Source organism: Drosophila elegans, unplaced genomic scaffold (assembly GCF_018152505.1).
Source record: "Drosophila elegans isolate 14027-0461.03 unplaced genomic scaffold, ASM1815250v1 contig_397, whole genome shotgun sequence".
Lineage (NCBI taxonomy): Eukaryota > Metazoa > Arthropoda > Insecta > Diptera > Drosophilidae > Drosophila > Drosophila elegans.
This window is the reverse complement of record NW_024545782.1, coordinates 4864592-4875648: the sequence shown is the minus strand read 5'-3', so window position 1 is coordinate 4875648 and position 11057 is coordinate 4864592. Positions and strand designations below refer to the sequence as shown.

The window sequence follows — 11057 nt, the reverse complement described above, 5'->3', positions numbered from 1 at the left end:
TGGCTCGTACCAAGCAAACCGCTCGCAAATCGACTGGTGGCAAGGCGCCACGCAAACAACTGGCTACTAAGGCCGCTCGCAAGAGCGCCCCAGCCACCGGAGGCGTGAAAGCCACATCATATCGCCCCGGCACTGTGGCCCTGCGTGAGATCCGTCGCTACCAGAAGAGTACCGAACTGCTGATCCGCAAACTGCCTTTCCAGCGTCTAGTGCGTGAAATCGCTCAGGATTTTAAGACTGACTTGAGATTCCAGAGCTCGGCGGTGATGGCTCTTCAGGAAGCCAGCGAAGCCTATCTGGTCGGCCTCTTTGAAGATACCAACTTGTGTGCCATTCATGCCAAGCGTGTGACGATCATGCCCAAGGACATCCAGTTGGCCCGTCGCATTCGCGGCGAGCGTGCTTAAGTTGAGACTGCATCAACTGGCCACCATTGCGCTACCATATTTTATACAAATCGGTCCTTTTCAGGACCACAAAATACATTCAATGAGATATTTATTTTTTATTTTACAAGCTTTTTTATTTTTAATTCATAAATATGTATTATGTTCGTTTTTTATTTCAGTTAATGATTCGTTGTGAAGGTGTGGTAGTTTCAAATGGCGTTACGATTGTATGTGCAAAGCACGAACTATAATAAACATTCAAACGTCATTAAAAAATTAAAAACTTTTAAAATCACTCTAAAATTCTTTGTTTATTTAATGAGTCAATAAATATATTAAAACAGATCACATTTTTATTTCGGTCTGTACTTGGTGGGATTTTACAAGGGGTACGGTTGTATGGGACAAACACGAACTATATTAAACATTCAAACGTCGTTAAAAAATTGAAAAACTGAAAAACACATTCGGAAAATAACTTTGCAACGTTTATAAATTATTTATTTATTAAACAAAGACAACAATTTGTTGAACGAAACCAAGTTTATATTTTTATTTCGGCTTGAATATAGTGTGATTTTTATAGGGAGCAAAGTTGTGTGGAACAGGCACAAACCACTCAAATGTTATAGAAAAATCAAAAAACTGTTTAAATCACTCTAAAAATAACTTAGCAACGATTTTGAATCCTATATTTATTTAATAAAACATCAAATGTATTAAAAAAGATAGATTTTGTGTTTTTTATTTCGTTTGGTAATTGGTGGGATTATACAAGGGGCAAGGTTATATGGGACAAGCACGAACTTTATTGCACTTTTAAACGTCATCAAAAAAATCGAAAAATGTTAAACACTTGCTGAATATAGCTTCGCAACGTTAACGAATACGTAATTTAATAAATAAAATAAAAAAGAATAACAATATAATAAAATTTAAATTTTTTTGACATAATCTTCAATGTGACTTTAACTTGATTCATATATGAGGCACAAATAAGCCTCTTTTGGACAAACTACAAATAAAAACATCTGAAAAATGTAATCGACTAAAGCAAACAAATAATTTGCTTAAGAAAATCACAAATAACTATGAAATTTAAAAATATTTATATTTTTTTCATTCCGAAAACTATGGCTGCTTCTCCCTTGAAAGCCAACTTTTAAGTAGCCTAGGCTCAACTTAAAACAAGTAATAAAATAACTTTTTTAATGAAAAGTAAGTATATTTTCAGTGTTTCTTAAAGAAAAAAGTTTAAATTTCATTTTTAATTGACAATTGTACAAGTAATTGTTAGATTTCTTATTTTAAAATAGGTTTTAAAAAAATTGCTCATGTTACAAATGTCAATGGTCAAGTTCATTCAGCTATAAAAGGTTGCCAAAACCAAATATTAAAATTTAAAAAATGCTAAGAACTTTATGGATTATTTAAGAATGTGAAAAAATAAATACTTTGTTTTTAATAAAGTTTTTAAACTCTAAATACAGGAAAATAAGTTTGCACTTCAAGTAAACATTTGCACAGCAAATGACTGGTGTCAGACCCATAGTTAAAGTGCTCTCCTCCTCGATTCTCATCCGAATGAAGGAGGTCGGCGGCAAGCGCGCGCGCCATTTTCTAAACAAAAAAGTGTTTTCGAGTGAACAAAGATGTCTGATTCTGCAGTTGCAACGTCCGCGTCCCCAGTGGCTGCCCCACCAGCGCCAGTTGAGAAAAAGGTGGCTGCCAAAAAGGCAACTGGATCTGCTGCCACAAAGGCAAAGAAGCCGACTGCACCACCATCGCACCCGCCAACTCAGCAAATGGTGGACGCTTCAATCAAGAACTTGAAGGAACGTGGCGGCTCTTCGCTTCTGGCAATTAAGAAATATATCACTGCCACATACAAATGCGATGCCCAAAAACTGGCTCCATTCATCAAGAAGTACTTGAAATCGGCCGTGGTCAATGGAAAGCTGATCCAAACAAAGGGAAAGGGTGCGTCTGGTTCATTTAAACTGTCAGCCTCGGCCAAGAAGGATCCCAAGCCAAAAGTTGCGTCTGTTGATAAAAAGGTCAAAAGCAAGAAGGTAGCCGTTAAGAAGACCGGTGTCACCGCCAAGAAAGCTGCCGGAGCTGCTGACAAGAAGCCCAAAGCTAAGAAGGCTGTGGCCACCAAAAAGACCGCCGAGAAAAAGAAAACCGAGAAGGCAAAAGCCAAGGATGCCAAGAAAACTGGAACCGTGAAGGCAAAACCAGCAGCAACAAAGGCCAAAACTACCGCAGCGAAACCGAAGGTGGCCAAAGCACCCAAGGCCAAACCAGCGGCGTCAGCTAAGCCCAAAAAGGTGATAAAGAAAGCAGCTGCTCCTGCTACCGCTAAGAAGCCGAAAGCAAAGACTACGGCTGCTAAGAAGTAAACTGGAAAAGTACAGTATCTGTACCAGTCCGCGCTCAAAATCGCAATTTTAGATTTTCAAATCTGAAATTTGTTTAAACAAGCCCTTTTCAGGGCTACAACATTCGTTAACAAGAGAAAAAAACTTTCAATTCAAAAACATTCAAATTATAGTCATTAAGCTTATAAATCAATTAATTTATACAAATTTAATATTTTTTTAATTGACAAATTGTGCTGCTGGTAACATCTTTAAATTTAATTTAATATTGCTGACCAAAAGTTAGCAACGCAGTGCAATCTAGGTTGAGGCGATTTCTTCTTGGCATGCCCTTTTCCATGCATAAGAATAATATAATAATAATTATAAATTATATAGCGTAGCTTAGGTATATATCCCTAATTTTTAAAATATAAAAACAAAGACTAATTTTATCGTTACATATTTAGGACAAATGGTATATTGAAAATGTAGTTTCTTTTGGTAATATATTTTGTGGCCCTGAAAAGGGCCGTTTTGGTTCTTTCTCCGCATACGCAGCAAGAGATATTTACTTGGAGCTGGTGTACTTGGTGACAGCCTTGGTTCCCTCACTGACAGCGTGCTTGGCCAACTCTCCGGGCAGGAGCAGACGGACAGCAGTTTGGATTTCCCTACTGGTGATTGTTGAGCGCTTGTTGTAGTGAGCCAGACGAGAAGCCTCGGCAGCAATACGCTCGAAGATATCATTCACAAAGCTGTTCATGATGCTCATCGCCTTCGACGAAATGCCGGTGTCAGGGTGGACCTGTTTCAGGACCTTGTAAATGTAGATGGCATAGCTCTCCTTCCTCTTGCGCTTCTTCTTCTTGTCGGTCTTGGTGATGTTCTTCTGAGCCTTGCCAGCCTTCTTGGCTGCCTTTCCACTGGTTTTCGGCGGCATTATTTATATTCACTTATGATTTCACAAACACAATTCACTGATCATAACGGAGCGAAAACGCGTTCATGTTTATACTTTTTTCGAGCAATCTTTTCAGGCCTAAGGAAACTACCCCTAACTGAACGCACAAGCAGACGAAAAAGTATAAATATGTGGCTTCCATATGTTTACTAGCATTCGTTCTCTGTGTGTTAAGTGAACTAAGTGAAATAAATCAAAATGTCTGGTCGTGGAAAAGGTGGCAAAGTGAAGGGAAAGGCAAAGTCCCGCTCCAATCGTGCCGGTCTTCAGTTTCCAGTAGGCCGTATTCACCGTCTGCTCCGCAAGGGCAACTATGCCGAGCGTGTTGGTGCCGGCGCTCCAGTTTACCTGGCTGCCGTGATGGAATATCTGGCCGCTGAAGTACTCGAGTTGGCTGGCAATGCTGCTCGTGACAACAAGAAGACTAGGATAATCCCGCGTCATCTGCAGCTGGCCATTCGCAACGACGAGGAGTTGAACAAGCTACTCTCCGGCGTCACCATTGCCCAAGGTGGAGTTTTGCCCAACATCCAGGCTGTTCTGTTGCCCAAGAAGACCGAGAAGAAGGCTTAAACGTTCCAAAAGCAGAGCCAACTACATACTTGTACATAAAAACAAACCCAACCGTCCTTTTCAGGACGACCACGTTTTTACCAAAGAATTGTAAAGATTTTCAAATAGAGCGAGGACTAAGGCAAAAGTATTTTTAATAAAATGGGTATTTTGAAAGAACGTTCATATTTCGGGTAAAAAAAATTGTTTGCAGCGAACATAATAATTTACTGCGATATTACCGAGTTTCTTTTCACTTCAAAATTCTAAGATGCTTGGGACTAATACGAATTTATGACAGAACGCTATCTGACGGATTAGCAATCCGGTTAGCCTGCATCTGAAGCAGTACAGTCTGCACAAAATACATTTAGGAGCTAGCTTTATCTTGAACAAAGCGAGTGGTTGCTTTGCCGCACATTTCTCTACCTGAATTAGCAACTGCCGAACGGCCGCGAAGAATATTTACCTACTTTGGAATTCTCAGCTAACAAAAGCAGAAATTCTAAAATGTTTTGAAAATTTGTCTCCTCTCGAAAACTTAATGGTGGTCCTGAAAAGGACCGATTGTTGAATGAAGTACAAGCTGTACTGTTTTTTTAACCGCCGAAACCGTACAGGGTGCGGCCTTGTCTCTTCAGGGCGTACACAACATCCATGGCTGTGACAGTCTTCCTCTTGGCGTGTTCGGTGTAGGTGACGGCATCGCGGATTACGTTCTCCAGGAACACCTTCAGAACACCACGTGTTTCCTCGTAAATGAGTCCAGAAATGCGCTTCACACCGCCACGACGAGCCAAACGGCGGATAGCTGGCTTCGTGATACCCTGGATGTTATCACGCAGCACTTTGCGATGACGTTTGGCGCCACCTTTTCCCAAGCCTTTGCCTCCTTTACCGCGACCAGTCATTATTCACTCTTTTCTATATAAACACACTGCACGAAAGTCACTGACGAACTAATTTCAATTTTTCGGCGTGCCCCTATTTATACCAAAAACCCAAGAAACCCGAGCGAGTGCGAACGATATGTTCGCCTCGCTCTTGGCTCGCCAAATGAAATGGCGTCTGCTCCTCTCTCTTTCCAACCCTCCACTTTTGCTATATAAGTAGGTAGCGATCGCGCCGAACGTTTATTGTGTTTTTAGACGTGAAGTGAACAGTAGTGAACATCCAAATCAATAATGGCTCGTACCAAGCAAACCGCTCGCAAATCGACTGGTGGCAAGGCGCCACGCAAACAACTGGCTACTAAGGCCGCTCGCAAGAGCGCCCCAGCCACCGGAGGCGTGAAGAAGCCACATCGCTATCGCCCCGGCACTGTGGCCCTGCGTGAGATCCGTCGCTACCAGAAGAGTACCGAACTGCTGATCCGCAAACTGCCTTTCCAGCGTCTAGTGCGTGAAATCGCTCAGGATTTTAAGACTGACTTGAGATTCCAGAGCTCGGCGGTGATGGCTCTTCAGGAAGCCAGCGAAGCCTATCTGGTCGGCCTCTTTGAAGATACCAACTTGTGTGCCATTCATGCCAAGCGTGTGACGATCATGCCCAAGGACATCCAGTTGGCCCGTCGCATTCGCGGCGAGCGTGCTTAAGTTGAGACTGCATCAACTGGCCACCATTGCGCTACCATATTTTATACAAATCGGTCCTTTTCAGGACCACAAAATACATTCAATGAGATATTTATTTTTATTTTACAAGCTTTTTTATTTTTAATTCATAAATATGTATTATGTTCGTTTTTTATTTCAGTTAATGATTCGTTGTGAAGGTGTGGTAGTTTCAAATGGCGTTACGATTGTATGTGCAAAGCACGAACTATAATAAACATTCAAACGTCATTAAAAAATTAAAAACTTTTAAAATCACTCTAAAATTCTTTGTTTATTTAATGAGTCAATAAATATATTAAAACAGATCACATTTTTATTTCGGTCTGTACTTGGTGGGATTTTTACAAGGGGTACGGTTGTATGGGACAAACACGAACTATATTAAACATTCAAACGTCGTTAAAAAATTGAAAAACTGAAAAACACATTCGGAAAATAACTTTGCAACGTTTATAAATTATTTATTTATTAAACAAAGACAACAATTTGTTGAACGAAACCAAGTTTATATTTTTATTTCGGCTTGAATATAGTGTGATTTTTATAGGGAGCAAAGTTGTGTGGAACAGGCACAAACCACTCAAATGTTATAGAAAAATCAAAAAACTGTTTAAATCACTCTAAAAATAACTTAGCAACGATTTTGAATCCTATATTTATTTAATAAAACATCAAATGTATTAAAAAAGATAGATTTTGTGTTTTTTATTTCGTTTGGTAATTGGTGGGATTATACAAGGGGCAAGGTTATATGGGACAAGCACGAACTTTATTGCACTTTTTAAACGTCATCAAAAAAATCGAAAAAATGTTAAACACTTGCTGAATATAGCTTCGCAACGTTAACGAATACGTAATTTAATAAATAAAATAAAAAAGAATAACAATATAATAAAATTTAAATTTTTTTGACATAATCTTCAATGTGACTTTAACTTGATTCATATATGAGGCACAAATAAGCCTCTTTTGGACAAACTACAAATAAAAACATCTGAAAAATGTAATCGACTAAAGCAAACAAATAATTTGCTTAAGAAAATCACAAATAACTATGAAATTTAAAAATATTTATATTTTTTTCATTCCGAAAACTATGGCTGCTTCTCCCTTGAAAGCCAACTTTTTAAGTAGCCTAGGCTCAACTTAAAACAAGTAATAAAATAACTTTTTTAATGAAAAGTAAGTATATTTTCAGTGTTTCTTAAAGAAAAAAGTTTAAATTTCATTTTTAATTGACAATTGTACAAGTAATTGTTAGATTTCTTATTTTAAAATAGGTTTTAAAAAAATTGCTCATGTTACAAATGTCAATGGTCAAGTTCATTCAGCTATAAAAGGTTGCCAAAACCAAATATTAAAATTTAAAAAATGCTAAGAACTTTATGGATTATTTAAGAATGTGAAAAAATAAATACTTTGTTTTTAATAAAGTTTTTAAACTCTAAATACAGGAAAATAAGTTTGCACTTCAAGTAAACATTTGCACAGCAAATGACTGGTGTCAGACCCATAGTTGAAGTGCTCTCCTCCTCGATTCTCATCCGAATGAAGGAGGTCGGCGGCAAGCGCGCGCGCCATTTTCTAAACAAAAAAGTGTTTTCGAGTGAACAAAGATGTCTGATTCTGCAGTTGCAACGTCCGCGTCCCCAGTGGCTGCCCCACCAGCGCCAGTTGAGAAAAAGGTGGCTGCCAAAAAGGCAACTGGATCTGCTGCCACAAAGGCAAAGAAGCCGACTGCACCACCATCGCACCCGCCAACTCAGCAAATGGTGGACGCTTCAATCAAGAACTTGAAGGAACGTGGCGGCTCTTCGCTTCTGGCAATTAAGAAATATATCACTGCCACATACAAATGCGATGCCCAAAAACTGGCTCCATTCATCAAGAAGTACTTGAAATCGGCCGTGGTCAATGGAAAGCTGATCCAAACAAAGGGAAAGGGTGCGTCTGGTTCATTTAAACTGTCAGCCTCGGCCAAGAAGGATCCCAAGCCAAAAGTTGCGTCTGTTGATAAAAAGGTCAAAAGCAAGAAGGTAGCCGTTAAGAAGACCGGTGTCACCGCCAAGAAAGCTGCCGGAGCTGCTGACAAGAAGCCCAAAGCTAAGAAGGCTGTGGCCACCAAAAAGACCGCCGAGAAAAAGAAAACCGAGAAGGCAAAAGCCAAGGATGCCAAGAAAACTGGAACCGTGAAGGCAAAACCAGCAGCAACAAAGGCCAAAACTACCGCAGCGAAACCGAAGGTGGCCAAAGCACCCAAGGCCAAACCAGCGGCGTCAGCTAAGCCCAAAAAGGTGATAAAGAAAGCAGCTGCTCCTGCTACCGCTAAGAAGCCGAAAGCAAAGACTACGGCTGCTAAGAAGTAAACTGGAAAAGTACAGTATCTGTACCAGTCCGCGCTCAAAATCGCAATTTTAGATTTTCAAATCTGAAATTTGTTTAAACAAGCCCTTTTCAGGGCTACAACATTCGTTAACAAGAGAAAAAAACTTTCAATTCAAAAACATTCAAATTATAGTCATTAAGCTTATAAATCAATTAATTTATACAAATTTAATATTTTTTTAATTGACAAATTGTGCTGCTGGTAACATCTTTAAATTTAATTTAATATTGCTGACCAAAAGTTAGCAACGCAGTGCAATCTAGGTTGAGGCGATTTCTTCTTGGCATGCCCTTTTCCATGCATAAGAATAATATAATAATAATTATAAATTATATAGCGTAGCTTAGGTATATATCCCTAATTTTTAAAATATAAAAACAAAGACTAATTTTATCGTTACATATTTAGGACAAATGGTATATTGAAAATGTAGTTTCTTTTGGTAATATATTTTGTGGCCCTGAAAAGGGCCGTTTTGGTTCTTTCTCCGCATACGCAGCAAGAGATATTTACTTGGAGCTGGTGTACTTGGTGACAGCCTTGGTTCCCTCACTGACAGCGTGCTTGGCCAACTCTCCGGGCAGGAGCAGACGGACAGCAGTTTGGATTTCCCTACTGGTGATTGTTGAGCGCTTGTTGTAGTGAGCCAGACGAGAAGCCTCGGCAGCAATACGCTCGAAGATATCATTCACAAAGCTGTTCATGATGCTCATCGCCTTCGACGAAATGCCGGTGTCAGGGTGGACCTGTTTCAGGACCTTGTAAATGTAGATGGCATAGCTCTCCTTCCTCTTGCGCTTCTTCTTCTTGTCGGTCTTGGTGATGTTCTTCTGAGCCTTGCCAGCCTTCTTGGCTGCCTTTCCACTGGTTTTCGGCGGCATTATTTATATTCACTTATGATTTCACAAACACAATTCACTGATCATAACGGAGCGAAAACGCGTTCATGTTTATACTTTTTTTCGAGCAATCTTTTCAGGCCTAAGGAAACTACCCCTAACTGAACGCACAAGCAGACGAAAAAGTATAAATATGTGGCTTCCATATGTTTACTAGCATTCGTTCTCTGTGTGTTAAGTGAACTAAGTGAAATAAATCAAAATGTCTGGTCGTGGAAAAGGTGGCAAAGTGAAGGGAAAGGCAAAGTCCCGCTCCAATCGTGCCGGTCTTCAGTTTCCAGTAGGCCGTATTCACCGTCTGCTCCGCAAGGGCAACTATGCCGAGCGTGTTGGTGCCGGCGCTCCAGTTTACCTGGCTGCCGTGATGGAATATCTGGCCGCTGAAGTACTCGAGTTGGCTGGCAATGCTGCTCGTGACAACAAGAAGACTAGGATAATCCCGCGTCATCTGCAGCTGGCCATTCGCAACGACGAGGAGTTGAACAAGCTACTCTCCGGCGTCACCATTGCCCAAGGTGGAGTTTTGCCCAACATCCAGGCTGTTCTGTTGCCCAAGAAGACCGAGAAGAAGGCTTAAACGTTCCAAAAGCAGAGCCAACTACATACTTGTACATAAAAACAAACCCAACCGTCCTTTTCAGGACGACCACGTTTTTACCAAAGAATTGTAAAGATTTTCAAATAGAGCGAGCAAAAAGTATTTTTAATAAAATGGGTATTTTGAAAGAACGTTCATATTTCGGGTAAAAAAAATTGTTTGCAGCGAACATAATAATTTACTGCGATATTACCGAGTTTCTTTTCACTTCAAAATTCTAAGATGCTTGGGACTAATACGAATTTATGACAGAACGCTATCTGACGGATTAGCAATCCGGTTAGCCTGCATCTGAAGCAGTACAGTCTGCACAAAATACATTTAGGAGCTAGCTTTATCTTGAACAAAGCGAGTGGTTGCTTTGCCGCACATTTCTCTACCTGAATTAGCAACTGCCGAACGGCCGCGAAGAATATTTACCTACTTTGGAATTCTCAGCTAACAAAACCAGAAATCATAAAATGTTTTGAAAATTTGTCTCCTCTCGAAAACTTAATGGTGGTCCTGAAAAGGACCGATTGTTGAATGAAGTACAAGCTGTACTGTTTTTTTAACCGCCGAAACCGTACAGGGTGCGGCCTTGTCTCTTCAGGGCGTACACAACATCCATGGCTGTGACAGTCTTCCTCTTGGCGTGTTCGGTGTAGGTGACGGCATCGCGGATTACGTTCTCCAGGAACACCTTCAGAACACCACGTGTTTCCTCGTAAATGAGTCCAGAAATGCGCTTCACACCGCCACGACGAGCCAAACGGCGGATAGCTGGCTTCGTGATACCCTGGATGTTATCACGCAGCACTTTGCGATGACGTTTGGCGCCACCTTTTCCCAAGCCTTTGCCTCCTTTACCGCGACCAGTCATTATTCACTCTTTTCTATATAAACACACTGCACGAAAGTCACTGACGAACTAATTTCAATTTTTCGGCGTGCCCCTATTTATACCAAAAACCCAAGAAACCCGAGCGAGTGCGAACGATATGTTCGCCTCGCTCTTGGCTCGCCAAATGAAATGGCGTCTGCTCCTCTCTCTTTCCAACCCTCCACTTTTGCTATATAAGTAGGTAGCGATCGCGCCGAACGTTTATTGTGTTTTTAGACGTGAAGTGAACAGTAGTGAACATCCAAATCAATAATGGCTCGTACCAAGCAAACCGCTCGCAAATCGACTGGTGGCAAGGCGCCACGCAAACAACTGGCTACTAAGGCCGCTCGCAAGAGCGCCCCAGCCACCGGAGGCGTGAAGAAGCCACATCGCTATCGCCCCGGCACTGTGGCCCTGCGTGAGATCCG

The 11057-nt window shown here is 40.8% G+C and overlaps 9 protein-coding genes across 9 annotated transcripts; 5 read left to right on the top strand and 4 right to left on the bottom strand.

Annotated features, from left to right (window-relative positions):
- Positions 1–5: 5 nt before the first annotated feature.
- On the top strand, positions 6–473 carry LOC121467398 (histone H3-like; the record flags this gene model as incomplete). The annotated part of the gene is made up of 1 exon (XM_041708823.1): positions 6–473. A coding segment is annotated over one exon (402 nt), but the record flags the coding sequence as incomplete, so codon positions are not given.
- Positions 474–2022: 1549 nt separating this feature from the next.
- On the top strand, positions 2023–2880 carry LOC121467383 (histone H1-like). The gene has a single exon (XM_041708808.1). The coding sequence runs from the start codon at positions 2042–2044 to the stop codon at positions 2789–2791; it is 750 nt and encodes a 249-aa protein (XP_041564742.1). The 5' UTR covers positions 2023–2041; the 3' UTR covers positions 2792–2880.
- Positions 2881–3272: 392 nt separating this feature from the next.
- Positions 3273–3751, bottom strand: LOC121467385 (histone H2B). Its single transcript, XM_041708810.1, has one exon. It carries the CDS (start codon positions 3690–3692, stop codon positions 3321–3323), a length of 372 nt encoding a protein of 123 aa, XP_041564744.1. The 5' UTR covers positions 3693–3751; the 3' UTR covers positions 3273–3320.
- Positions 3752–3781: 30 nt separating this feature from the next.
- LOC121467384 (histone H2A) lies at positions 3782–4349 on the top strand. The gene has a single exon (XM_041708809.1). The coding sequence runs from the start codon at positions 3912–3914 to the stop codon at positions 4284–4286; it is 375 nt and encodes a 124-aa protein (XP_041564743.1). The 5' UTR covers positions 3782–3911; the 3' UTR covers positions 4287–4349.
- A 467-nt stretch (positions 4350–4816) lies between these two features.
- LOC121467434 (histone H4) lies at positions 4817–5234 on the bottom strand. Its single transcript, XM_041708865.1, has one exon. The coding sequence runs from the start codon at positions 5174–5176 to the stop codon at positions 4865–4867; it is 312 nt and encodes a 103-aa protein (XP_041564799.1). The 5' UTR covers positions 5177–5234; the 3' UTR covers positions 4817–4864.
- Positions 5235–7478: 2244 nt separating this feature from the next.
- LOC121467431 (histone H1-like) lies at positions 7479–8336 on the top strand. Its single transcript, XM_041708862.1, has one exon. The coding sequence runs from the start codon at positions 7498–7500 to the stop codon at positions 8245–8247; it is 750 nt and encodes a 249-aa protein (XP_041564796.1). The 5' UTR covers positions 7479–7497; the 3' UTR covers positions 8248–8336.
- A 392-nt stretch (positions 8337–8728) lies between these two features.
- LOC121467433 (histone H2B) lies at positions 8729–9148 on the bottom strand. Its single transcript, XM_041708864.1, has one exon. It carries the CDS (start codon positions 9146–9148, stop codon positions 8777–8779), a length of 372 nt encoding a protein of 123 aa, XP_041564798.1. The 3' UTR covers positions 8729–8776.
- A 210-nt stretch (positions 9149–9358) lies between these two features.
- Positions 9359–9806, top strand: LOC121467432 (histone H2A). Its single transcript, XM_041708863.1, has one exon. It carries the CDS (start codon positions 9369–9371, stop codon positions 9741–9743), a length of 375 nt encoding a protein of 124 aa, XP_041564797.1. The 5' UTR covers positions 9359–9368; the 3' UTR covers positions 9744–9806.
- Positions 9807–10266: 460 nt separating this feature from the next.
- LOC121467435 (histone H4) lies at positions 10267–10684 on the bottom strand. The gene has a single exon (XM_041708866.1). The coding sequence runs from the start codon at positions 10624–10626 to the stop codon at positions 10315–10317; it is 312 nt and encodes a 103-aa protein (XP_041564800.1). The 5' UTR covers positions 10627–10684; the 3' UTR covers positions 10267–10314.
- Between the last annotated feature and the right edge of the window lie 373 nt (positions 10685–11057).

Bases quoted from the DNA above. Each gene is read 5' to 3' on its own strand.
- LOC121467383 (XM_041708808.1), top strand. From the start codon at position 2,042: ATGTCTGATTCTGCAGTTGCAACGTCCGCGTCCCCAGTGGCTGCCCCA.
- LOC121467433 (XM_041708864.1), bottom strand. From the start codon at position 9,148: ATGCCGCCGAAAACCAGTGGAAAGGCAGCCAAGAAGGCTGGCAAGGCT.
- LOC121467385 (XM_041708810.1), bottom strand. From the start codon at position 3,692: ATGCCGCCGAAAACCAGTGGAAAGGCAGCCAAGAAGGCTGGCAAGGCT.
- LOC121467384 (XM_041708809.1), top strand. From the start codon at position 3,912: ATGTCTGGTCGTGGAAAAGGTGGCAAAGTGAAGGGAAAGGCAAAGTCC.
- LOC121467435 (XM_041708866.1), bottom strand. From the start codon at position 10,626: ATGACTGGTCGCGGTAAAGGAGGCAAAGGCTTGGGAAAAGGTGGCGCC.
- LOC121467431 (XM_041708862.1), top strand. From the start codon at position 7,498: ATGTCTGATTCTGCAGTTGCAACGTCCGCGTCCCCAGTGGCTGCCCCA.
- LOC121467432 (XM_041708863.1), top strand. From the start codon at position 9,369: ATGTCTGGTCGTGGAAAAGGTGGCAAAGTGAAGGGAAAGGCAAAGTCC.
- LOC121467434 (XM_041708865.1), bottom strand. From the start codon at position 5,176: ATGACTGGTCGCGGTAAAGGAGGCAAAGGCTTGGGAAAAGGTGGCGCC.